Consider the following 26,513-nt stretch of genomic DNA (forward strand, 5'->3'; position numbering starts at 1 on the left):
CTGAACTTGGTTATTCTTGGTCAACACAGCAAACTCACTTCCAAGGGCCCAGGAACTGGAAATGGCACCACTTAGCAGAGTAGGGCTCTCAGCAAGAAAAGTGCTGCAGGTGAAGTCTTTTATGGCCCTAAGACTTCTAACAGGCGACAAGCTCAACTCAAGCCCTTGAAGAAACTTCGGAAAGCAGGAAGTAGAAAGCAAAGTCAGTCCTTTCACTTCCAGGAGAGAAGCAGCAAGCAGCAGGCCAGTCACAGAAAACAAGCAGCAACGTGGCAGTCTCTCTTGACACCAATCCAGCTCCTCTGGCAGAATGTCCTCAGTCCAGAAGTATTCCAGTACTTATACCCAATCCAGCCTTTGAAGTAGGCAAACTTCAAATAAAAGTATTTGAGGTGCACAATGCCCTGCCCTCCCTAGTCCTGGCTCCAGACAATACAAGGGGTGGTGACGGCTTGTGAGAGTAATATTCAAAGACATTTCAAAAACACTTTTCATATTAATCGGACCACATATATGTATGAGGCACATTTCTCCAGCACTCTGTGGCTGCATAATATAGTTCCACAACAACTTTTTTTTTAACAAACTAATTTCAAACCAAAATACGGGTGATAAACATTCCATCTCTTAAACTATATATCCAATGTTAGACCTGGCATCTTTGGCGTGGTTTCCCCTGACTTTTTGCCTCTACCTCCTGTATTTTTGACGCTGTGCTGGATTTTGTTTTTGCTGGTTTAGATGCTTTGGGCACTTTGCCACTGCTGATCAGTGTCAAAGTGCAAGTGCTCCCTAGGTAAATTGTTATATTGATTGGTTATCCATGATTGGTATATTTGTTTCACCTGTTAGCCCCTAGTAAAGTGCACTGAGTGTGCCAGGGCTGGTGATTCAAATGCTACTAGTGGGCCTGCAGCTCTGATTGTGCCACTCACAGGAGTAGCCCTAAAACGGTGTCACAGGCCTGCCACCTCAGTGCCTGGGTGCAGTTGCTAACTGCTATGCTGTCCACACTGGCCAGGCCTAACCCATCCCTTTCTGTACACATTGGACACCCCTATGGAAGGCATTAGGTACCCCCCTGGGCAGGGTGCAGTGTATGTGAAAGGTAGAGCATGTATTGGTGTAGGTGACATGCTCTGGTAGTGAATTACAGCCATTTTCGTTTTTCACTATTGAAAGGCTATCTTGCCCATAGGCTATAATGGGGAATGCTGAGTATAATGTTTACCTGCATATCTTCCCATAGGAGCAAGATAGAAAATTAAAGTCTGGTATCCCTGAACTCAGAATTTAATAACACAACTTTTAGGAAATATGTTTTTTAAATCCTGTGTGTGAAAACAGCACTTTTAGAAAGTGGTTGTTTCCTTTTCTGCCCTTTCTGTGTGCCTTGGCCTGTTTGTGAATTGACTGTCTGGTTTGTGAGTGACAGGGACAGGGGTGGCTCCCAGAGGCTTAATGAGTCAGCACAGGGCTGAATAGGGAAATTCCCCTGTAGATGGGTGGGAGGAGTAGCACCTGGGCCTGAATAGGGCTGTGCCTGCCTTCCACAATACTGGCTCCACCCCCTGCTGGGCGGCTGACGACCCTGCCCCTCTCTCTTAAAGGAAAGAAGAAACCAAGTAAACAGAGTGCTCCAGGACTGGCCGGAACTGGTTCTGACTAGGCCAAGGCCCCTCTGCCTTCAGAGGACAAAGGATTTTGGGGTATAAGTATTGGGACCCAGACTACAGAAAATTAGATCATCCTGGAATCAAGAAGGAACCTCTGCCAAGGAGAAAGCTGGAAGACTGAAGAAGAAGGACTGACCTGCTGTAAGGCTGACCTGCCGTTGCTTTGCTGCCAAGGAGAGGGGAAGAACTTTGCTGTGTCCTGTGTCCCATGGCTTGAAGGAATCACCAAGGGCCTGAGTAGAGCTGGCCTCCTGTTAAGAAGTCCCAGGAACAAAAGGACTTCACCTCTGCTGTGTGAGTTCTGCCCTTCCTAGAGTGCTTGATCCAATTGTGGGGCCTCTGGAAGTGGTGCCTGCTGTTGGGAAGCTGACCAAGAGAAAAGACGTAAAAGATCTGCAACTTTTTCACGCACCGCCGGCTTAGCGAGAAAATTTCCGTTGCTGCGAAGATCGTCGCAGCGCCTATCGCCGCTGCAACGTCAACGCCGCGTTCATCTACGGAGCGCCTCGCCCCTGGAGCGGGAAGATTCCCGTCGCTGCGAGTATCGCCGCAGAGCCTGCCGCCGCTGAGTGAGATTGTCGCACCGCTCGTTAGCGGGCCGCAATTCGTCCCTGCGAACATCGTCACAGAGCCATCGAAGATCGTTGCACCACTCGTTAGCGGGCCGTATTTCATTGCTGCAACATCGTCGCAGAAACATCGAAGATTGTCGCATCGTGCCTTTGCGAGTAAATTTCTATCGGAGAAGCTATGCCTTGGAATCCATACAAGTATCGCCTCACTCCCCATACAAGCTGGATTCGTCGCACACGCCCGCTGCGTGCAGCAGGCTTGTCGCATCGCCTCCCGAGGGTCTCAGGACTGACGCTGTTGCTTGTTTTTCAACGCCTGAGCGCCGCTAGGAACTTTTATCGCATCACCAGGTACTGTTGGCTAAAATCGACGCTAATGTGGATTATTCTGTCGCTAAGCTAAGAACTCTTTTGAAACCATATTCTTGAACTGTGTACGTTGGATTTGTTTTGTAGTTTTGGTCTTCTGTAGTTTATATAAAAGTACTTTATTTATGTACACTGGTGTGGAGTCCATTTGTGGTGTTTTCACTGTGTTACTGTGAGTGTTGGTACAAATACTTTACACATTGCCTTTGATAAGCCTGTCGGCTCGTGCCAAGGGGGTGAGCAGGGGTTATCTAAAGAGTGTATCCCCCTTACCCTGACTAGAAGTAAGGGTCCCTATTTGGACAGTGGTACCTAACTGTGCCAACTAGAGACCCCCAGATCTAACATTGGTGGGCAGTGGTGAGGATTAGAACTTGTATTTATACTTGACCCACAGTAATTGGTGTACATCACTAGTTTAAGTGCAGACCACTACGCAACCACATACTGTGTTTTTGGTTCTATTTTTGAGTAACTCTCCTAGAGCATCATGTCTCAGGTGGCAACAGGTGAGAGGGCAGGATTGGAGTTTTCCATTGAGGATCTGTATTCGTACAAAGTTGAGGAGCTCAAGCAATTCTGCAAAGACCTTGGTTGCTCTGTGAAAAGCAGATCTAGAAAGGATGTGCTACAAAGAGTCTTGAAGACCTGGTGGGAGGCCCAAGAGGACGATGATGCAGGTGAAGAGAATGGTTTTATTCCCCAAGATCTACCCGTGGGCAGACCAGTCTCAAGGGCTGGCAGCAACCATTCCAGTAGGGGCTTCACTCCAGAAGAGTTAGAGGAGAACCAAAGGGTGAGAGAGCATGAATTGGAAATCATGCGAATGAAGATGAAGCAATTGGAAGTAGAGAAAGAAGATAAAAGATTGCTTTTGGCTCATGAGTTGAGCATGAGGGAACTGGACATCAGAGCCAAACAGGTGGAGACCAGTTCCAATGGTGGCAGCGCACAGCCAGTGCAAGGGGGTAAAGTATATATCCCCAAAGATTTGGTGCAGAATTATAATAGGAGTGAGGATATCTATGCCTGGTTTACCGCGAATGAGATTGCATTGAGGATGAATGGTGTGCCTGATCAGCATTGGTGGGCGGGCCTGTGGAAACATTTTGAGGCTTCTGGGAGGAGTGCTCTAGAGCCCTTAGAATTAGCAGGTGCCATGACCTACTCCAATATGAAGGAGGCCCTATGTCTCAGGTATGGACTTACTCCAGAGCAGTATAGACTGCAGTTTAGGAACTCCAAGAAGAAAGAGTCTGAGACTTGGATGGAGTGTGTGAATCTGTACTCGTGTGCACTGGAAGGTTGGATGAAGGGCAGCAACGTAACTGATTACAAGGGGTTGTTGCATTTAATTAGTTGGGAGCACTTGAGTAGTCTATGTGTTCCAGAGCTGCGCCAGCATCTTTTAGACAGCAAGCTGACGGACCCCATTGAGCTTGCTAAGGAGGCGGACCGCTGGACCAGTACCAGGGTCCACAGAGGTATTGTGGGTACCACAGCCAAAGGTGGGCAGGGTCCCCAGCAAAAGAGTGGGGGGGACAAGGGTAACCAAAAGGAGTTCTCTCAAGGGCCCCAAAACAGTTCCCAGGGAAAGGAGTCCCAACTCCCCAAGCCCAAACGGACCTGGCCCCCTAGGGGCAGACGGGACCCCAGGGGCCCACCTACCCGCTATCACTGCAAAGAGGTGGGGCACATTGCCCCTAGTTGCCCCAAGAAAACTCCAGCACCCACTGGTGATCCTAAACTGGGTTTAGTGAGTATAGCTTTGGGGGAGGATTTAATTTCTAGTGAAGGGGAGAGACCAGCAGTTATGACCCTTGTCTCTTTAGGAGACCAAGAGATGATCCAGGAAACCTACCAGCCCGATAACACTAAGAAATACGGGCAGTGGGTGACCATCAATGGGAGAAGGGTGGAGGCTCTGAGAGACACAGGAGCCAGCGTGACATCTGTGAGGTGTCAGTGGGTGTCTGAAGAGCAGGTCATTCCCAATATACTTCACCCAGTAGTTGCAGCTGACAACTCAGTGCGCCTCTGTAAAGTGGTGCAGGTTCCCTTTGAGTGGAGGGGGGTCCCAGGTCTCTTGAAGGTTGTTGTGAGTCCATCCATGCCTGTAGACTGTCTGCTAGGTAATGACCTGGAGAGTTCCCCATGGAAGGAGGTGGAACGCCGGGCTCACATGGAGATGTAGGATTTGCCTGAGTGGATCTGTGTGACCACTCGGTCTTTGGCAGTCAGTAGGGGTGATTCCGCAGACCTGGAGCCTGAAACAGTGGCCCAGGTACCTGCCCAGAGGAGAAGGAGCAGAGGGCGTGGGAAACCAGCCCCCACCGTTCCCACTGTCCAGGAAGGAGCAGAACCTGAGGGGCATGCCCTGGAACCTACAGGGGAACAGGTGGCCGAACTGGGGGACCTACCTGAGCTGACCCATTGGCAGCAAGAGGGTGGCCCCTCCAGGGAGGAGTTATGCAGGGCGCAGAAGGAATGCCCTTCCCTCATTGGTATGTGGCAGCAGGTGGAGCGGCCAAGGATCATCTCATTTACTGGGAGGATGGGTTGCTTTATAGTGAGCCTAAGTTCGCTGAGCCCGGTGCAGCCCGTGTGCTGGTGGTACCCGAGCGCTTCAGGGACATCCTACTGGGTCTGGCTCATGACGTGCCTCTCGCAGGACATCTGGGGCAAGACAAGAACTTCCAAAGGCTTGTCACCCACTTCTTCTGGCCCCAGATGAAGAAGCACGTCGGGACATTCTGTAGGACCTGCCAGACTTGTCAGGCAAGTGGGAAGAGCGGAGGGAAGTGCAAGGCACCCCTTCAACCCTTTCCTGTGGTGAGCACCCCTTTCGAGCAGGTGGCCATCGATATTGTGGGGCCACTGGACCCCAAGACAGCCTTAGGCAACAGGTTCATCCTGGTCTTGGTGGACCACGCCACGCGGTAACCGGAAGCAGTCCCTCTCAGGACAATCACAGCACCCGTGGTGGGCCGTGCATTGATGGGGATCTGTTCCCGTGTGGGGTTCCCCAGAGAGGTGGTCGCCGACCGGGATACCAACTTCATCTCTAGGTAAATGAAGTCTCTGTGGGAGGAGTGTGGGGTAACTTATAAGTTCACCACTCCTTACCACCCTCAAGGAAATGGGTTGGTTGAAAGGTTCAACCGAACCCTGAAAGGTATGATTATGGGCCTTGCGGAGCACATGAGACGGAAGTGGGACGTCTTCTTACCATGCCTGTTGTTTGCCTACAGGGAGGTGCCTCAGAAGTCCTTAGGGTTCAGTCCCTTTGAGCTCCTGTATGGCCACCCTGTTAGAGGACCTCCCACTCTGGTGAAGGAGTGGTGGGAGAAAGCCCCCAGGAAATCCCCCCAGGATGTGTTCAGCTATTTGCTGGCCTTCCGCAACCAGACACTGCACTTCAGTAAGCTCGCCCAAGAGAAACTAGAAGCCAGCCAGGAAGAAATGAAAAGATGGTACGACCAGAATGCCACTCTGGTCGAATTTCAACCTGGGCAGAAAGTGTGGGTAATGGCGCCAGTTGAGCCTTGTGCGCTCAAGGAAAAGTGGACTGGGCCATATGAGGTGGTGGAGTGCAAGAGCGAAGTAACCTACCTGGTTAAATTGCAGACCACCAGGCAGCCCCTGAGGGCCTTACATGTGAACCTCCTCAAACCCCACTTCGAGAGGTCTGATGTAACCATGCTCCTGGCTACAGATGCTGGAATGGAAGAAGACAGTGACCCTCTTCCTGACCTCCTGGCATCCAAGGAGCAAGATGGGTCAGTGGATGGTGTGGTCCTCTCGCCCACCCTGACCCTAGAACAGCAGAGGGACTGTCGCCAGGTGTTGTGTCAGTTTTCCTCCCTATTCTCCCTGACCCCAAGTGTCACCAACTGGTGCATCCATGATGTGGACACTGGAGATAGTCTACCTGTAACGCAGAAATTCTACAGGGTAGCTGACAAGGTCAGGACCAGCATCAAGGAAGAGGTTTCCAAGATGTTGGCGCAAGGGGTAATTGAGCCCTCCAGCAGCCCCTGGGCTAGCCCAGTGGTCTTAGTTCCAAAAGCTGCTGCGCCCGGCACCACCCCAGAACTCCGGTTTTGTGTGGACTACCGTGGGCTCAATGCGGTCACCAAGAATGACGCGCACCACATCCCCAGTACTGATGAGCTCGTGGATCGGTTGGGAGCTGCCCAGTACCTCAGTACGTTTGATTTAACATCTGGGTACTGGCAGATTGCCTTAACTGAGGGGGCAAAGGAGAGATCTGCGTTTTCAATGCCAGAGGGGCACTTCCAGTTCCGAGTTATGCCCTTTGGGTTGAAGAACGCCCCTGCTACATTCCAGATACTGGTCAACCAGGTACTGTCCGGGCTGGAGGAATTCAGCGCCGCGTACCTGGATGACATTGCTGTGTTCAGCTTCACGTGGGAGGAACACTTGCAGCACCTCTGTGAAGTGTTGAAGGCTCTGCAAAGGGCAGGCCTCACTATCAAGGCCAGTAAGTGCCAGATAGGGCAGGGTTCTGTGGTGTACTTGGGACACCAGGTAGGGAGCGGCCAGGTGGGGCCCCTCCAAGCGAAGATTGATACCATCCTGGCTTGGGAGCCCCCCAAGACCCAGACAGAGATGAGCGCCATCCTAGGACTCACCGGGTATTATCGCCGATTTGTCAAGGGATATGGCACCATTGTTGGCCCCTTGACAGAGCTGACTTCAAGGAAGCAGCCCAGGAGAGTGAATTGGACCGATGCCTGTCAAACTGCTTTTGATGCCCTGAAGACTGCCATGTGCACGGCACCGGTGCTCAAGGTGCCTGATTTCTCCAGTGAGTTTGTAGTGCAGACAGACGCTTCAGAGCATGGTGTGGGAGCGCTACTCTCATAGATCAACAACGAGGGCTTGGACCAACCTGTAGCTTTCATTAGTAGGAGGCCAACATGAACAAAGATTCACATATCCATGTTACATTTACACCAGTCAAATAATTTCATTGCTAATGAGGTCTCTATTATTAGTCTCTTTCATGATCTCTTTTTTTCAGGTCCAGCCATAGCACTTTGTTAAGGTAGCAAACCAATTTTGTTTCCAGGATGGCCTACATGCTAGTCTTAATGTTAATAAATAACTCCCCATGAAGGGTCGTCAACGCGTTAGGTTTCGAGCTTCATATTTCTTTTGGAGTTCTATTCAGGACCTGGCTGGCTGGTTCTAAAGTTTCCTGTCAAGCCTTTTATTTGCCGTATTTAGCAAGTTCTCTGATGGGTTCAACTCAATTCCCTTTGCTTGTGAGATTTTTGTTATTCCTACTGTGTGACTTCTCCTTTTCGCTGTGATGGTTTTCTGCTCCCTGGGTGGTTCTTTGGCATGCTCTGGCATGCCTGATTGTTGGGCACCACCGAAGGCACAGACTATGATCACCCAGATACCCCAAGGTGAGACCTACTTTGGAACAGGAAGCGTGAGAACAAGCAATGGCAATAGGCGAACTGGAGTCTCGACACAGTCAAACCGCAAGTTCTCCGGACCGCTCAGCAGACTATCTGGAGAGGGGCATGACCTTCACCTTGGATAATATTCCATTGGAGCTACAACAGGGCCTCACCTTATACCAATCAACCTGGGTAGACTCTGAAGGGAAGGGGCAGACCGTACACTGAACATGACTACACATCAGGCTGACTCACATCAAATAGGATATAAGTTGGTGACCTAGAATATACAGAGGATGGCCATGTCCAGACGTCGCCTTCAGGTGTACTCCTACCTGAAACAACATCAAATCGATAACGCCTGCCTTCAAGAAGCCCAGGTGACAGTTAGGGAGCTTGACAGGCTTGCTCATTGCTGAAATGGCCAAATTGTTGGCACCTACTATTCAGCATTTCCACGTGAGTACTTGTTTGGATCGCACCTGTAGTACCACTAGCGATCACACGCTAACAAGTGGACCCTGAAGGGCATCATGTAGTAGTAGAAGGAAGGCCTGTTGGTACACCAATTGCACTCTTGGTGCTATTTGCACCTAACAAGTCCCTACCCAAGTCCCTAAGAGAGGCACTGATCATGGTCCTTCGTAAACTGAATCGAGACCCATTGGAAGTATGCTTGTACCAGCTGCTCTCTCTTCATAATATTGTAAGATCCTCCAGAAGACAATCGGAAACTGGCTGCAGTTGTGCCAAGCCATTCTGGTACACCATGACCAAAATGGTTTTATCCCAGTGAGTAACACACTCCTTACCTTGAGGCACCATTTCAAACTTATAGAAGAGAATCCCATAGTATCGCCTCCATGTGTGGTGATCTCTTTGGACATTGAAAAGGCCTTTGAGATACTGTTGGCCCAATCTTTGGGGGGTGTTACTTTGGATATGGGCCCAGGGGTACTGAAATGGATAAACCTCCTGTACATGGACTCGGTTGATGAGGGTACACACTGGCAGAGAAATATACATGCGTTTTAGAGCATGAAGAGGCACCTGAGCGGGGTGCACGCTCTCACCAATCATATTGACCCTGGAGCCACTGGCAGAACTGTTCCAACTGCAGAACCGACACTGGGGGATGCCCAGCGCAGGTACATGGTAGGTGATTTCACTGTATGTGGACGACAACCTAATATACCTCCGAGAGAGGAGTTGGCCTAACGGCTAGGGTGGTCGACCTCGAATCTGGGGAACCGGGTTCGAGTCTCTGCAATGATGCTGAATATCCTGTGATTCTGGGCAAATCACTTAATCTCCCCGTGCCTAACAGAAAATGAATGTTTCCTCATGTAACGCAACTGGTGCTCGTGTAAAGTGCTCTGACAACCGATACCTTCGGGTCAAGTTCACGTTATATAAAACTCCGTCAAATCAAAAATTTTAATTAAAGATGTACACAGGGACCTGCCGTGAGTAATGGAAGTAATGGATGGATTTGGGATGGTCTCTAGACTGAAGTTGAATTGGGCTAAATAGTGCCACTTTCCTCTCCGTACAGTGCCTGAACCATAGTGGGAGGGACCCCACCACCAGCGGTTGAAATGGCAGTATAACTCTTTCCACTATCTGGGAATAACTGTCTACCACTCAAATGATGACCTAGTACAGGGTAACGTCTGGGCAACAAAGGCTGACGTGCAGTGGTCCTCGCCTTTTTGAAAGCCTTTATTGCTCTCCCTGATGGGCAGAGTGGGAATAGGAAAAATGCTGGCTTGGCACTCCCCATCTCTCTCCCCTGATGCCTCTTTCCAGGAGGTAAATACTGTCCTGTCCAACTTGATATAGGGCGCGTGAAGGAAGAGACTGGCCCAGCATAACCTGTACGTCCCGCTGGAGAGGGGTGGGTTGGGGCCTCCCCACTTTTAGCTATATTATGTGGCTACAGTGGCCCATGAGCTGGCTAGCAAGTATTCCTTACCCTAAAAGGATGTCTGTCTCGAACGCCATAGGGGGCCAGAACAATTCTGACTGGATCATGAACCCCCACAGAGATGCCACACTAAGGTGGCAAAGCATTGCTGGTATATGTGCGTACAGTCTGGATGTTGCCCACTGCCATATGCTCCTACCCTACCACTGTAAGTATTCCCAGTGTTTTGCGGGGTGGCGGACCGCCATAATACAAGATCGTTGATGAAGTCTGATATTCAACAGATAGGCAAATGTATGAAAATAAAATCTTTTTGCCCTTCCACAATCTTTGACCCACAATGCCCTGACAGCTGCAATAGGGGCCACATGGGGTCCAGATCACACTGAACCCAGTACATCACCTGCATTGCAGCTGCTACTGGAGCATGGTATGGGAAGACATGTGGTTACACTACTCTATAGGAAACTCCCAGAGTCCGAGCTCACAGTTCCTAAAGGATAAATGGACCCTTTCAATTGGACAGGGGCTTACAGACAGACAATGGTCTGGAAGGTCTCTTGAAACCCACAACTGAAATATTCACAGTTCAACTACCTGCGTTAGACACAGCTCACTGCTGTGCGACTGCACCGTGTCTTTCCAGGGGCACATACCTGGAGGCAGACTTTTACCACATGGTGTGGACCTACCAGGAGATCTAGAGCTACCTCACAGAGGCAGTGACGACACTAACAGGCATTATGGGAAGGCCTTTACAGATAGATCCTCTACACTGCCTACTGGGACTGACTTCCAACACATGTAAGAACAAATACACCATAAAATTTGTCGCACCTGGGTTCCACTCTGCAGACTTGGCCCCTCTAGCCATGAACCCTCAACCCCACACACACTGCTTAAGACTATCCTCTCTTCTGGATGCACTATGGCCTAAACCTGGACGCCCCTCCCCGAATAACCACCAAGACCACTGAAGAGGCGGCACACCCACACAGGGCACCAACAGATGAGTTGCACACCACAGATGTTAATGGTTATGTCCAATTCTGGCAAGTTTAACTTGTTATTTCTTTTCCCTCTTGTTATGAAAAGCTGTATTTGATCTAATGTATAGGACACGTGAGTACTCTCACCCACCTGCTGGTTGAATACACAGGCCTGGGGTACTGTAACATATGGGAGCTTACACACGAGCTTACACTTGAGATCTCGCAAACTACCGTGACATACGGCAGATGTGGGGATTGAAACATGAACTGTATACCTTACAGGGAATGCTCGGTAGCTCCAAATATGTTAAATGTATCTGACTACACTTTTGAAAAAGACCTACTGTAAAAAAAACAGAGAACTTATTTCTGCTCAGCTTTGCATTTGCTTTCCACCAACATTTGCTGGGAGTTCTAGAACAGGTTCCTCCAACGAGTAGCTTGTGAGCTACCAGTAGCTCTCCAGCTACCTGTGAGTACATCTCTTGTGTGCAGCCCAGCCTACTAGTATAGAAGCTCTTGCTTAGTAGAGTTATTATTTGTATACCCAATGTACAAAACATTTATTTGAGATGAAAATGTGTGTATTTTCAGAACTCATAAAACTGATTGGAGACAAATTGCTATATTTTTAAATTGAATTTAAAGCTATTGTCTGAGTTGGAGAGATGTATTACTCATATTATTATGTTGGCGCCACATGGATTGCAATAGGGCTGTTATATATTAACCACAAAGATGTATTACAAATTAATAGTGTTATTTTTACTCTACTGCTGGCAACCCTGTCTAATGCACTGATGTTATCAATGCTGACAATCTAGGATGGGTTGGTCATTATCAGATTACTCACATTAGTAGCTACGGATGATTTTCATTGAACAAAATTAGCTCTTATTACAGAAAAGGATGGAAACCCCTGTTCTAGAAAGACCTGTTACTTATAGGGTGATTGAGATCTAGAGGGTGAAATGAACTTAAAGAGGCTGGAAGAGGGATAGGCACATTTAAGAAAGGTGTTTGGCACTGAGGTGAGTACATGTAATTGAAATATTCTTTTTAAGCTGATGCTAATCAGGTGTAGCAGCAAATAATATAATGAAGAAAAACATAGTAGACAAGTTAAATGATGAGACAATGATGAGATAGGCAGAAAGGTACTTTGACCTGAGGGTATCATTGGAAGGAATGGGATTAATGTGATAACTTTGAATGTGATTGAGTTGAAAAGTGGCAGGGACACGGTCCGCAAGTTCATTTTCAATCTTGATATGTAATTGTTTTATTTATGGAAATGCCCTTAACACATTTAGAGATCGGAAATGGCTTAGACCTCAGGAACTGCCAAGATATTAGTTTTGAGAAGGTTAGGGATAATGTGAAATATATCAATTTAATGCAAGTAAATCATTTGTCGATTGTAACAGATTATGCGTAATAACAGAAGTATGAATTGCATGTGATATGTTTATATTGGTTTTTACTGCCCTAATTCTAATAATTCAAACTAGTTTCTGGCAAAGTCCAATGAAATGTGCCAAATGGAAGAGCGAGATCACGCAGCAACTTGACTTCAGTATTGTCAAGATCCCTTTTTAGACAGCTCAGTGATAGTTAAGATGCAGCGTTTTATTGGTGTTAGTGCTATTTTACCACTGGAGATAGTGAAATATGGGTAAACTGATTTTGTGCAAATGATAATTTCCTGAATTTATATTGCATTCTTGCATAAACACTTTTAGCTTATTGTCTAATTAGCAAAGGGCTCTTCCAGCTGCTTTAGGTATAAAGGTGGCATGTAGTTATTTTCATATCACTCTTATGCAGCATTAAAGTTAGAAGGGCTCAGTTGCAGGTGAGATTAGACTTTGCTGATGTCTTCTGGACATGGGCTATATTAAAAAGTTTTCTTAGAGGCTTAAAAAATGAACATGTAGTGAAAAGAGAGAACCAAATACTGAATTACGAACTAGCTGTATGGATATTAGTTTCTGAAAACCTAGAAAATTTGACACATAACTTAAAAAACAATTTCAAAGAGTGTTATATTACGTGAATTTGTAGAGCATGGCTAATCACCTGTGAGAGTATCCAGGTGCTGACTGTGTAGGGCAGGCCTGAGGGGGGAAGGAGTAGATAATGCCTGTTTTGTTTAGAAGAGCCATGTCTTCAGGTTCCTTACGAAGTCCAGAAGGGAGAGGGAGGTTCTAAAGTGTTTCAGGAGGTCTTTCCAGGTCGTGGCTACAATGTATGAGCAGAAGAGTCCTCCGATTCTGGTCTTCTTGATGAAAGGAATGTGTGCCCTTGCCTGGGAGGCAAATCAAAGGTGTCTGGTGGGATGGAAGTTGAGGCTGTGGTTGACGTAAGCTGGACCGGTGTTGTGGAGAGATTGTAGGCATGGGTGAGTAGCTTGAATTTTCATCTTTCCTGAACTGAAAGCCAGTGGTGATTGTTGAGGGGTGGAGAGATGTGGTTATTTTGCAGGATGTTCATAATGTGTCTGGTGACGGCATTCTGGGTGATTTGGAGTTGGTGTAGGACATGGGCTGGGATTCCGATGTACAGGGCATTTCCGTAATCAAGTCTACTTGTGATTAGAGCCTGGGTGACAGTTTGTTTGGTGTTCAGTGCGATCCACTTGAAAATCTTGCATGACATTCGCAGGATGTGGGAGCATAAAAAGGAGACAGCGTTGTTCAGTCTGCTCATAAATAGGTAAGTGTCCAAGATGATCCTGATGTTCTGGGCATGGTCTACAGGGGTGAGTGGGGGACTAAGTTCAGAGGTCCACCAAGAAGTGTTCCGGAGGAAGTGGTTGTTGCCGAAGAATATTCCTTTAGGTTTGTCTGCGTGGAGCTGGAGGTAGTTGGTTTTCATCCAAGCAGCGATGTTCCTGATGCAGTTGGTGAAGTTTGCTTTGGTAGTGCTGGTTGAGTCTGTAAGGGAGAGGATGAACTGTGTGTCATCGGCGTAGGATTCTATGTTGCCATGGGCTTTAACGATGTCTGCGAGGGGCGTCATGTAGATATTGAAAAGTGTTGCGCTGAGACGACGATCCTTAAGGGACTCTGCAGATGAGTTTCTTGGGTTCTGGGGTGTAGGGTAGAAGTCAAACTCATTGGATAGCCACTTGAGCGCTGGTCTGCAGATACTCAAGTGCTGAAGATTTCTGATGAGTGACTTGTGCAAGACCGTATCGAAAGCTGCAGAGATGTCAAGGTGGATGAGTGTGGCCATTTTTCCTCAGTTGAGGATGCTTCTGATGTCATCAGTGGCCACAATGAGGGCAGTCTCTTTGCTGTGGTTAGTGCACAAGCATACTTGAGAGCTGTCTAGGAGTTGATGGAGTTCTAAGTGGTCTGCAAGGTGGGTATTGATGGCTTTCTCAATAACTTTAGCTGGAAAAGGCAGGAGCGAGATGGGTCTGTATCTGTTGAGGAACTTTAGCTGAAAAAGTCAGGAGCGAGATGGGTCTGTATCTGCTCAGGTTGTGGGAGTCGTCTGTCGGTTTCTTCAATAGGGCGTGGACTTCTGCATTTTTCTAGCAAGGTGGGAAGGTGGCGGTGGTTATGGAGGTGTTGATGCTAGCAGTGAGCACGAGGGATATGATGGTTCCTCCATGTTTGTATATGAAGTGGGGGCTTGGATCCGAGGAGGCTCCTGAGTGGATGGTATTTATCAGAGCAGTGGTTTCTTCATTCGAGAGGGGCTTTAAGTTGTTTAACTGCTGTTTCATTATGAAGATGGTGTACGGCTAGTCAGGGTAGTTTGTATTGGTAAACTGTGGGTCGATTGTGTTGTAGATGTTGACAATCTTCTGTTCGAAGATGTTTGAGAGGTTGTTGCAGAGTGCATCAGATGGGATGATGTGATTGTTGGCAGCTGTGGGATTTGAGAACTCCTTGACAATGGGGAAGAGTGTTTTGCTGTTGTTGGAGTTGGCTTTGAGTCTGAGAGTTAGAACCTATTTATTTGAATCTTGTAGTTGTTGGTGGTAGAGGTTGAGGGTGGCTTTGTATGTGGATCTTGGGGTGGTGTTATGGAATTAGGCATTCACAGAATTCTGTAGCGGGGATCTCTAAAGCACAGGTGGCAGGTCTAGACTGGCTAATTACCCAGGAGTAAACTTCAAGAGCTCTTCAGTCTCTTGCAGATACAAAATCCTAGAACCCAAAGGTCTGTGTAGCAAAGTCTATATGAGCAAGACTGGATTAATGGGAATTATCTTGCAAACTCTTTATTAATCAGGTGTACAACATGGGCATGTCCCCATCTTCCTGGAAATCCACTATTATGGACATTTTTAAACCAAGGAGTGGCCAGAGAGACGGAGGCTCATATATGCCAACCTCTTTACAAAACAATTATACTAAGCCATGCAGCCACAACACAGCCAATCCCCTTGCCAGCTTAAAGCAATATTTACTTTCTTGTCCACAGAAACCAACAAGGGTTTATGGCTGACAGATACTTTCCCACCCAGGTTCATACCTTGATAACTAATAACAACTGATAATGCCTTACCAAACAGCAATCCCCTAATCATTGCAGTAATCTACACAAAAACCTTGATAGGATATGGTACAACACATATACATTTGAGAATGTGTTGTTCAGGCAGTTCAAGATCTCTCTCGTGTCACCTCAGCACCATTAGTCATTGCTACCTTGTAACATGCCTTTCCTTCAAGTGGCAATAGCTTTCCTAGATCTCCTCATTTACTATGCATATTGAGCCATCAGCAGAGCTGATCTAGTTAGACCAACAAATCACACAATCCAATTTTTGGAGGGGTGTCACTCATATAATGCTATACACTGAGAACTTTATATTCTAATGAGACAATAGTGCGGTATCCCTGCATATCACAGACTGGTTTCAAGCACATCCCAAGTTATATAGGCAATCATGCTAAATAAGAATTAGTAGAACATTTGTCTATAATAACAGGGGAGAGATGAACCCATAAATATGGTCATCCTCACCGAATTTAACTGACATTTTGCTAAACGTTACCACCCATTATCTTGTATTTTTTGTAGGTTCTATACTCTAGATGGGCATAGACATGATTCACAGAGTGTTTCTTCCAGCAAATGAATCTAGCTTTTATGACTTCCATCATATTTTCTTAACTCCCAACATTCCTAATGTCTTCTCAAGGGTGAAGAAGAAATGCCCTAAGTGAAGTTATGAAAATGCTGACCAGGAACACATGTACTCTTTTGCACTGTGTGCATGGCAAAAGACTAGCAGTTTAATATCTGGAATGGTGTTTCATTATACTAAGGTAAGGAAGGTCTTATTTATTTTGGGTGTAGACTTAATTCTCATTGTGCGACTGCATATCATGTCATTCAGGTTGTAGGCTGAACCTTTCAGAGAACCAGACTGTACAGAACACAGGAAAAAAGTCCATTTGGTGCTAGAGGTGGACGAGCAATGATTTGAGACAGATGTCTGTTAAAGGATGTCTTTTCAATGTTAAAAATGTCTATAAATATACCTACAAACCATCAAGCTGCAACATGCATGCTCGAACACTTTCTGAAGTTGCCTTTATTTCACAATTGAGGCAATACGAGCAAGACGCATCTAATATTTTTCTTACTCATGCTAAGTAATTTTTCTATCTTGTCACCATATTTAAAGCAACCTCGACTTTCTATTGATGGCTTTGGATCATGATCAACTTGGGTATTTACCACAGAAGATAGAGAATAAATCTCTGAACATTTGGATGCTGCACATCTGGGTTCATTTCACTGAACTTTCTGCCACAGGCCATTCAATCACAACTGTGTTTATTAGATTTGTGGTATTCCCAATTAGTTCCCTACTATTGCTCATCCTGCCAGGAATTGACAGTTGGCAGTCAGACATCAAGCCGTAAGCAACCACACTAAAGGTTGATCATATTTAAGACCAGGTGTGGTTAGTTAAACATTTGCAGTGTTATTATTCAAAGGGCAGTGACTTTCAGAGCATGCCTCCTGAAAAGTTGAAGATTGATAAAATGATCCCAGATATGGTACACACTTGTGACAGACCTCCATCACCATGAAAATAAGGCAACAAAATTGTGGCAACCACAAATTTAATTATTAATTTAGATCGTTTCCTGTTTCAATATGGCCACCTCTAACCATTGCAATCCCACCACCATACAAGGTCCACTTTTAGGATGAAGATGCTATATAGTGCTTCTTAAGAGCATCAATACACACCCAAAACGAATCACCCCTCAGTCTACAAATACTCATTTATTTCATTTAATACCCTAGACCTGTATTGCTGCCTTACCTTCCTTAAACCCTAAAATCACCCTTACCTCACTTTATCTCTACCCACACCTAAATCCTAAAATTCACCCTTACCTCCATTTAAACCTACTCTCCCATAAACCCATGAATCACCATTACCACCCTTTACCTCCACTCGCCCCTTGACCTTAAAATCACCCTTACTCCCCTTTAGCTATGCCCTCCCTAAATTAATCCCAACATCTACCTAATCCTAAATTCTAAAATCACCCTTACCTCTCTTTACCTCCTCCCAGACCCTAAATTCTAAAATAAACCTTTCTTCCCTTTACCTACAACCACCCCTAAACCCTATATTCACCCTTATCTCCCTTTACCTCTACCCACTTCAAACCCTAAAATAACCCTTACTCCTCTTACCTCTAACATCCATAAACTCTAAAAATACCTTTACCTCTACCCACCGCGTAACCCTAAAATCACCATTTCCTCCATTTACTATTATCCATCCCATAATCCTAAACTCACACTAAACCTATTACCTCTCCCCACCCCTTAACTCTAAAATCACCCTTACATCTCTTTACCTCAACTGGGCCTTTGACCTTAAAATCACCCTCCCGTCCTTTTACCACAACTCACACCTTAACCTTAAGATCATCCTTAACCCCCATCCAGTGGCAGCCCATGCAGGTAAGCACGGTGAGGCGTGGTGGGACAGGGTGGGGGTGTGGAAGTTACAAATGACGGAAAATGGAAAATAATATATATTAATGAAACCACTTACCTTGCGCTTGTCGCGAGCTCAAGGTAAGTGGTTTAACTTATTTATTTTCCCTATTCTGTTGTTTGCCACTTCCACCCCCCAAGCCTGCCCTGCCCCACTAGCTCACCACGCTTACCTGCATGGGCCGCCACTGGATGGGGGCTGCCACTGCCCCATTAAAATAATCTTATTTAAAAAAAAACAATTATTTGCAGAATAAAATACTGCATGGCAAATGCTGTGTGGTAAAGGTACAACCCATAGGATTCACTTATCTGGGCAGTACAAACTGCATGGTAAATCTCATGTGTGGTAATATCCACATGGTAAATAAAGCATACCATGGAATCTTTATATGAACCATTATTTAGTCGTTGTGTCATACTACAAGCTATAGCAAAGGGAGCACCAAGTCTCTCACACAAGGACAGACATGCCCAATGGGGGACACTCGTCAATTTAAAGATTCTGGTCAATTAATTTACAAGTACTGCACAGGCATCCAATGGCCCAACAATTTCAATACCGGAGACATGCTGAAGTAGCAGCAGGCTAGGTGTTATAAAGGAATTTCTTTTTCTCTAGTGTCTGAGCTTACACAGATCATTTGCATCTCCCATGGATACATCCCTATGTGAAAAAAGAAGTAGTACAGGCACATGGCTAAAAGTATTCAGATACCTTTCTTTGCTTGGTTTCTAAACAAGACAGATATATGTCTTACTTTATAGTAGGATTCTGGATTTTTTTGCACGGTCTCCCTCATTTTCCTTCCATTTTTATAGAATAGATTGTAGTGGACAATTTGGATCACTGGGTATGGGGAGGCTGCTAATCACCTTCCAGTGCATGGGCCGTATCACTAAACCTGGTGACTAACAACAAGTGCATTGTTTGACTTTTACGTAGACCCACTGTAAATCAGTGCCGTACTGCACAAGTGCCGACAAAATACCAAGTAGTTTTTAATGGTACGCCATTGTGGGCATGCTGTATCCATAACTTTTACAGCTCAAAGGCGCATGCAGATGTTGGGTGGCTCTCATGAGATAATGGGTCACAGATACTGGGTTCTAAACAGCATGTCAAAATACAGCCGAATAAAGAATAGATCGACTCAAAAATTGGAGTCTAGTGTGGAATTTAGAAAAACCTTTTAATTTACAAAATTCAAAAAGATACAATACAGAAATAGTAAAGTGCATATGCAGAAAATCCGATTTAAATGCATAAAATAATTGCCATGAAGGCCCGCAGTAAAAGGAACAATTCAGAGCAATAGACAAACTCAATAATATCCTACGTTTTATATTCAGTAAGAAATTGGGCAGCATCCCTAGTAGTATAGGAAATGTCTCTCACTCAGCCCCAAATGTACAGGTTAATATAGCCATTTTCTCCGTTGAAACACATTAGGTCTGCAAAGTCACCATCGTGTGACCAAAGAAAAAACTTTTCCACAAGTCAAATTACGCATGTTATAAGTGTCAAATGCCCTACCAGCTTAGCACTAACTCACTACATGAATATTGATTCAGCCCCTCAAGCCTGATGTCATCTGGAGGGGTCAGAACAAGCTAGTTACATAAACAACAGTGAACCATTGTGAAAGAAGGTCCTTCAAAACGTATTACAGTAGGCACTCCAGTAGGCTTTCTTCGAGAACAGTGAAATAAACAAATCCACATATTACTCGACTACATGTAGCAGAATTATAAACAGAACATAAACATGATGCAGTGACATACATTTTTATCAAGATGACATTGAGGCTTAACTGAGGCCTCTTCACTGAGGCCTAATTGGTATAAGCCAGGAAATCACAGTTATAGCAAATTCTTATCAACTGCATCACCTCAATGTCAGTATACACATGTAAATTCAACCATAGATTAATTGCTCTACATACTATTAGTGATGCACATTTTGAACAAGAAGCATAAATGCGTCATTACCATATCCCTCTTGGACATTTCTAATTTTGCTAATTGTGTAATTTATTACAAACTTTTTAGAGCCACAGTTTTACATGGCTGATTTTTCGACTTACCATTTTTCGCACGTTTGTTCAAACCACATGGTTGCTATTAAAACTTCAGCACAAGACAAATCCTTGCAAAATAAATGCATGCTGCATCATGCAAATTGTATGTGTTATGGGAAAAAATGAAATGTGAATATTAAATGAAAATATCACATATCATGCAACAAGCAGCAATAAAAGCACAGCAGTGTAAGTATGTGAGAAAGAATAATTCACCTTATGCACTAAATTGACATTTTCATGGTTCCAGGACTTCATTCTTATAGCTCTGGGTGATCAATCAGAAACTATGATAGCGTGTGGTCTTATAGTCCAGTAATGCCTACACCGTGCTAACCAATACATCAAGTTACTGCTCAATGAAAAGCATTTTTGTTATGAATTTTGCAGAAATGCTAAACTAATGCTTTGTTGAGAAATCCTATATGACTTGGCTAAACAGGCATGCTAGTAGTTATGCTTTTCCCACTTAAAATGTTTGATTTTTCTACTCAAATGTAGAGAAGTTCTACTAGCTGAGGGAACAAATGGTTGGTTTCAATATTCTTTCACGAACGGGCTTCCATTAAAAGGCAGCTTGCTCGGGTGCCACAGCACTACAAAGTTCAATCCATTGTGGTTGCGATGAATTGCAAAATGGGCATTGATTGTGTACAGACTGTATGAAGATTAGTCAGGATGAGCCTAGAAACTGGACCTCAAATTCTATGTTTTTATGTTGACACTTACTGTCTAACTACTGGCCTGTCACCATAGCCTTGTTTAATTCAGATCAAAGTGTGTTTGACAAGAGTATTTTGGTCGCAAATTAAATTAGATTACCATGAGTCTAATTCTAACATCAGAGTAGTGTAAGAAATGTAAGTTTTTTTTAAAGCCTTGGTGAAATTTAAATTATGCTGTCTTCATTCACGTAAATTTGAGAATTTAATGTTATGCTTGGTACAGAACATTTCTGAAATTAGGCTTTTACTCTAGTTAGGTAATTATGCGCCATTTGCAATAATTTTTTTATTTTGTTGCAGAACTATTTTAACGTGAAATGCGCCCTCATCATAAATTGTTGAAAGGATGCGTTCCATGCTAAAATATAGCAAAATAATGGATTTGCATTTTCCATAATTTCGCTGAAATTTCTAGTAATTACACAAAAGTAAACTATACAAATTTCGCACACTCCTAATTTGTTTGCCTGTGCCAGAATTTTTGTCTGTCATAAGACATATACAAAGAGGAATCTCTTCTAATCTTCTGTGCCACATCTCTCCCTTCTCCTTTCCCTCTGCTGGTTAATGAGTGTGCATTGTAGCAGTGCCGAGGTGTGATGTACAACCAAGTGGACGGGTGTTTTTATCAATTGCAAACACATGGGCAGCACATTCCATTTTGTTAATCAATAAAAAAAATATTTGCCTCAACATTCGACCTCCTCTTAATGTTGTAGGGGCAGGGTGAGAAGGAACAAGTGGAGTGGTTTGATAACAGTGGACTGCCTCGTTAATCCCCTGTGTCAGTAGCCTGAGCTCAAAGGGCATCAGTATAGACCAATCTAGAATCCCCAGTGCAGATGCAGCACTGTGGCTGACCCCTGCCCTCCTCAGTTCATAAGCTGCAACATAAAACTGAGCCACTGTGTCATTCAATACAAGGTATCTATTATTCAGTGGTGGTTCTTTGGTAATATCCACTGCAGTATAAAATGGAGTTTGTTGTGGAGATGAAAGAGTACATTCCAGGTCGATAAATGAATTAAACTGTGACGAGAGATAATCTCTTAATGGATTTTAACCAATACACTAAAACCAGAAGCATACACATCTGTCTGGCTGCCTTCAGAAAACAATTGGAATTATTCAAGACAATTTCTTATTTACAGAGGAATGCAGCCATATTGTAATCGGTAGAAAAGGACAGTAGAACCATTACATAAATGCATGATGTTATATGGGTCTAACGACTTGTATAAGAAAAATGATCCCGCACATGGTTTAATTTTATCAAGTAGGCAAATTTTGTTTTTTGTGGGATCCTTGCTTGGTTCTCTGTAATGTCACCAATGCACTCTCAGCCACACACTGTCATAAAGTTGTCACTCTGCTGATCATACGTGCATATCAATGGCCAGAATAGGCCCTATTAAAGAAGCAAAAAAAAGTTAAATGAGAAAATGGGTGAGGAGACATGGAACATTCTTAAATTAATAGCTAGATGATTGTTTGTGGTGACCTAATGAATACTGCTAAGGAGACTATTTGCCTATTCAAAGAAATATATATATATATATATATATATAGTTGACTTAAAAGTAACCATCACAACTACACAATTTTACACATACCATAAGAAGTGTGTTAATCCTTAATTTAGGACTGTTGTTATTGTGTCAAGTTTTGTAGAACTGAGTTCAGATGCACAAATTTAAATTATTGCCTGCAGTGCAAGTCAATCATTTGGAAAAACAATTGTGCATGTGAAAATATATTTCTATGGAAGATGTGAGATTAGGGTTTTATGCACAACTTTATGATAATATTCAGTACATCACATCACTTATGCTTGTATCTTGCATGTCTGAGACTATGTCCCCCAATGTTCAAAATTGCTGAAATATTAAAATAGTTTAACTATTTATGAAATAGTTTTTTGTAGCTTTGTACTACAACCAGCAATTTATCTTATTTTACTAATGTAATCTGAAGTGATCCTTCATTATTTAAATAATATCGACTATATTAAAAATAGGCATCACTTTACTACGGAGGACAATTAATACTGAGCTAAGGATTTTATAATGCATTTGCATTTGCACTAACTTTAAGTACAAAATTAACTTGTACCCAAATAGGCTTGGAATTGTGTAGTAAAAAATACATCCCACAGATAGATAGTTGACAGCCACCAACTGTCTCTTCCATTGACTGCTTCAGCCCAATTGTACATAATGCATGCAGTGGAAAGTGCACCCACTCTAAAACGTACATTGTATTTCACTGCCACACTGAGGTCCCTGGGATTGCAAGCTATAATTTGAATGTAAAGACTTTGGGAAGATATAAAGGAACATGTTTAGTGGAAGTTATAGTTTCTATGCCATTTCAATTTAGTAGCTAATGGTGAAAGCTGAGAATCGATTACAGTTGGAAGGATCAGTTTGGCTACAAAAATGTCTAAGAAGATATAAGTTGGGAAAATAGCATTGTCAGTTAAAAAAAAATCAATTGTTATATGAATATGAGTTTATGGGTTATAAACAGCAACACCCATAGTTTTTTGTTTTGTCATATCCTTTTTATCACTTTTAGACTTATTCCAGCTAGATGCAAAGGAGCAAGCATGGAAATTAAGCATATCAAATATTATTCTGAGTCTCGTTCAGTCACAAATCAATAAAGGTAACAGTATGCCATGTATTAAATACAAATAATTAAAGTTAAATTAAAGTGCTAACATGAACACTACAGTACAGGCTCCCAACATAAGAATGGTTTGTGCAACCTTATTTAATGATTTTAAAGAGAGGCTGACCGAATTATTACAGTTGTTTGGTGCTGCACCTGCAGATTTACTTTTCAGAAATATTAACCTCAGGATGCTTCCTTTTCTGGATCATGATATCTGGAGGACGGAAAACCATATGTTTACTTTCTGCCTAAACGCATGTTTGCAAAAACATCTAATTCACAGTGTTTCATTATATTAACTTATTTGGGAATTTATAATATTGATATGTGGGTTGAGCTTGTCCCTCTGTAGATATACTCTAGATAGTGGAACAGCCACTGATTTTATTTCATGTTAAATGTGAATGTTTGTGGTCATGCTTGGTTTGCTGAGCAAGTACAACATTAAAAGTGCAATTATATTAGAATGCATATATTAAACAAAGAGTGTATGGCAAGCAAGGATAATAAATGGGAAGCAAGCATGTCATGAGTCAAATTAAAAGTTTTACACACCGCTTTTTTCTTGATTTTAGCTGCCTTTTGCATCCTCTGATCAGTACCATTAGACAGAAAGTTGAGAGATGCGCACAAAAAACAAAAAACAAAAACAGTGTATGTCAAAAGAAAGTTTGATTAAAAAACTCAAACAATGTAATTTTCTTCCGAAAAAGAAAATGCTTATAATAGACAATCAGAATAGCACATAGCACTTATGGTTCATTTGACTCAATTATGTGCATAGTACAGATGGTCTTTATTTAGTATCTAATTGTCCTCTATAAGTACATTTCAGGTACACCTGATGAAAATGATGATGGAAAATAAATATGAAGATCAGCTTGTTAATTGATTCTACCAGTACTTTCAACGAAACATCCACCTAGTTTGGAAAGTAAATAGCAATATGATTATTGTTTTGGGGCAAGTAGTACAATAAACGTTAAAATAGAGAATATTAGAAGGCCTACACTCAAGGAGCCACTACAAAAGTAACTCTATGAAACTCCTACATTATAGCTGTTTTTTTAAACCTATTGGTAGCTTCACTAGAAAGAGAAAAGTGGTAGGATGCAAATGAAAGGTGCCATTATGCAGCAATTGACTTATTCCAGCAGATTTCATATAGACCTCCAGGCAAAATTGCACATCACCTTATAAGTGAAAAATTAAGAGTGCAGTTCTTGTAGAGGCTGCGTTGGCTGTTTTTCACACCTCTAGGTATCTTCACCAGCAAGATACGAGGTAGAAAGTAAGAGAAAGGTGGAATTAGGTAGCCAATGACTTATTCAAGGAGATTTCATAAGACCTCTAGGTACAATCGCACATCACCTTATCAGTAAACATCAAGAATTCTTGTAGATGTGCTGTTGGCTCCATACATCCATTGTATACGAATCTGCAGTCACATGTCTGGAAAAAGCACATGAAGCTGCATTTGAACGGCTGAATGTGGACAGATATTTAATAGAAAGGTATTCTCCTATGAACAGTAGCAATAGGAAAACAGGTTACTGAATTGGAAATTATTTCGAATTGGAGGTTGTCTGCTCTACATCCTCTGTATTTGATGAAAGGCTTGTCAAAACAACATCTATCCCTAATTCAATTTAGATACATGTTAAACTCATGCCTAACATGAAACCTCTACATTGAAGGTATTGAGAGGGTACAGAAAGGAAGTGACATAGGAATCTCCCCAATTACAAGAAATGTATCCAACACGTTTGTAATTGTGGATGCATTCCACCATGTCTCAATAAAAGATAATGTATGTTTTAGACGTGCATGGAAGCCCGGACCTCACTAATGTGCCCTACACATGAGATGGTGATTAGGAAGATGGTTTTCTACAAAAGGGGTTTCATTTTACACAGGGCGTAGGGTCAAAAGGCTAGTGGTTCAAGAAGGAAAGATCATGATTCAGATCCCTTCTGCTAGACAGCCTTGTAATAGGAGGAAGCAGATATGACATTTGCTGAAGGTACCCTTGATAGATCTGGTAGAGGTGAGAAATATTCCCTGCCTTACTCCTTAATGCCCCATTAGCTGATTACTAGGTGTTGTCAGTGTCTTCATGAATGCCTGACTCTACCAGGTGTCTGAAGAAAGGCATGACTTAATAGGTGGCGAGTCAATGAATGTTCTTGGGTAGGATTAGCTAGAGATAAAACTTCAACAAGTTTCTTTTGTGCCGAGGACCTGCTGATGATTTTTTCTGGCAGATATTGGGATGCTTAGGAGAGGTGACATTGATTAGCTTCTCAGAAATTATGCCCTCAAGCTGAAAGCTTATAAGAAGTTGGAGGATCCTCCCATCATCCATAATTACAGCATCTATCTCAAGGGATGATGAATATCCTTTTCCTGCAGATGGTGCAGTGTTCAAAAGAACCAGCTTAGATGTACCAAGATGTGGCTCTAAGGAGGATTGAGCAGACTGAGTTGCATTTGTTTTTTGGAGGACCTTCAGAAGCAGTCAAGTCATGTCAAGACATTTATGTATCACTCTAAGCAGTCAAGCATAGGCCTGCTCCCAAGGATTGGTGAACCTGCCAATTCAAAAGGCAAAATCATAGTGTTTCACGTTCAAAGGTTTCACACATGCAACGATATCTGGTCACTCCAATACCGCAAAATGGAATTGAGAGCTGTCTGTTTAAGTTCCTGGCTGTGGGCTTGGTGTACTTATGAGGTCAGGATGTCTGTTCTCAGACTGAAGATGAGGGAAACAGGAGAAACATATCTTAGAAAATGCTTATTTATCTCAGACTCAATGCCTGCTAATGAGGATGTAGAGAATGAGAGACCTAATTTCTCCTGATGTGGTAAAGGTATTTTCAGTGTTTAGAATACCACTATTTGTCAACCAAAGAGATTATAGAAAGGTCACATAGTGAGCTCCTCACACATACTAAAATGGAATGGAATGGAAAAAAAGGTGTTAAGGGTACAATAATGACCCAAAAGGATACCCCAGCAGTAGGCAAAACTGACTTTAGTCAGGAGCAGTTATTATTGCAAAGGA

At 43.6% G+C, this 26,513-nt stretch overlaps 1 protein-coding gene across 3 annotated transcripts in view; it reads right to left on the minus strand.

Annotated features, from left to right (window-relative positions):
- Positions 1-26,513, minus strand: part of APBA2 (amyloid beta precursor protein binding family A member 2) — a 1,094,297-nt gene that overhangs the window by 292,045 nt on the left and 775,739 nt on the right. For 2 of the 3 annotated variants that reach the window (XM_085644084.1, XM_085644085.1), the window contains one exon: positions 24,002-24,037. The exons of the other annotated variant lie outside the window; for it this stretch is intronic. In XM_085644084.1, coding sequence (XP_085500210.1) covers positions 24,002-24,037 — 36 coding nt within the window. The remainder of the gene's footprint in view (positions 1-24,001; positions 24,038-26,513) is intronic. 3 annotated transcript variants of the gene reach the window in all.

This window comes from Triturus cristatus, chromosome 3_1 (assembly GCF_964204655.1).
Source record: "Triturus cristatus chromosome 3_1, aTriCri1.1, whole genome shotgun sequence".
Taxonomy (NCBI): domain Eukaryota; kingdom Metazoa; phylum Chordata; class Amphibia; order Caudata; family Salamandridae; genus Triturus; species Triturus cristatus.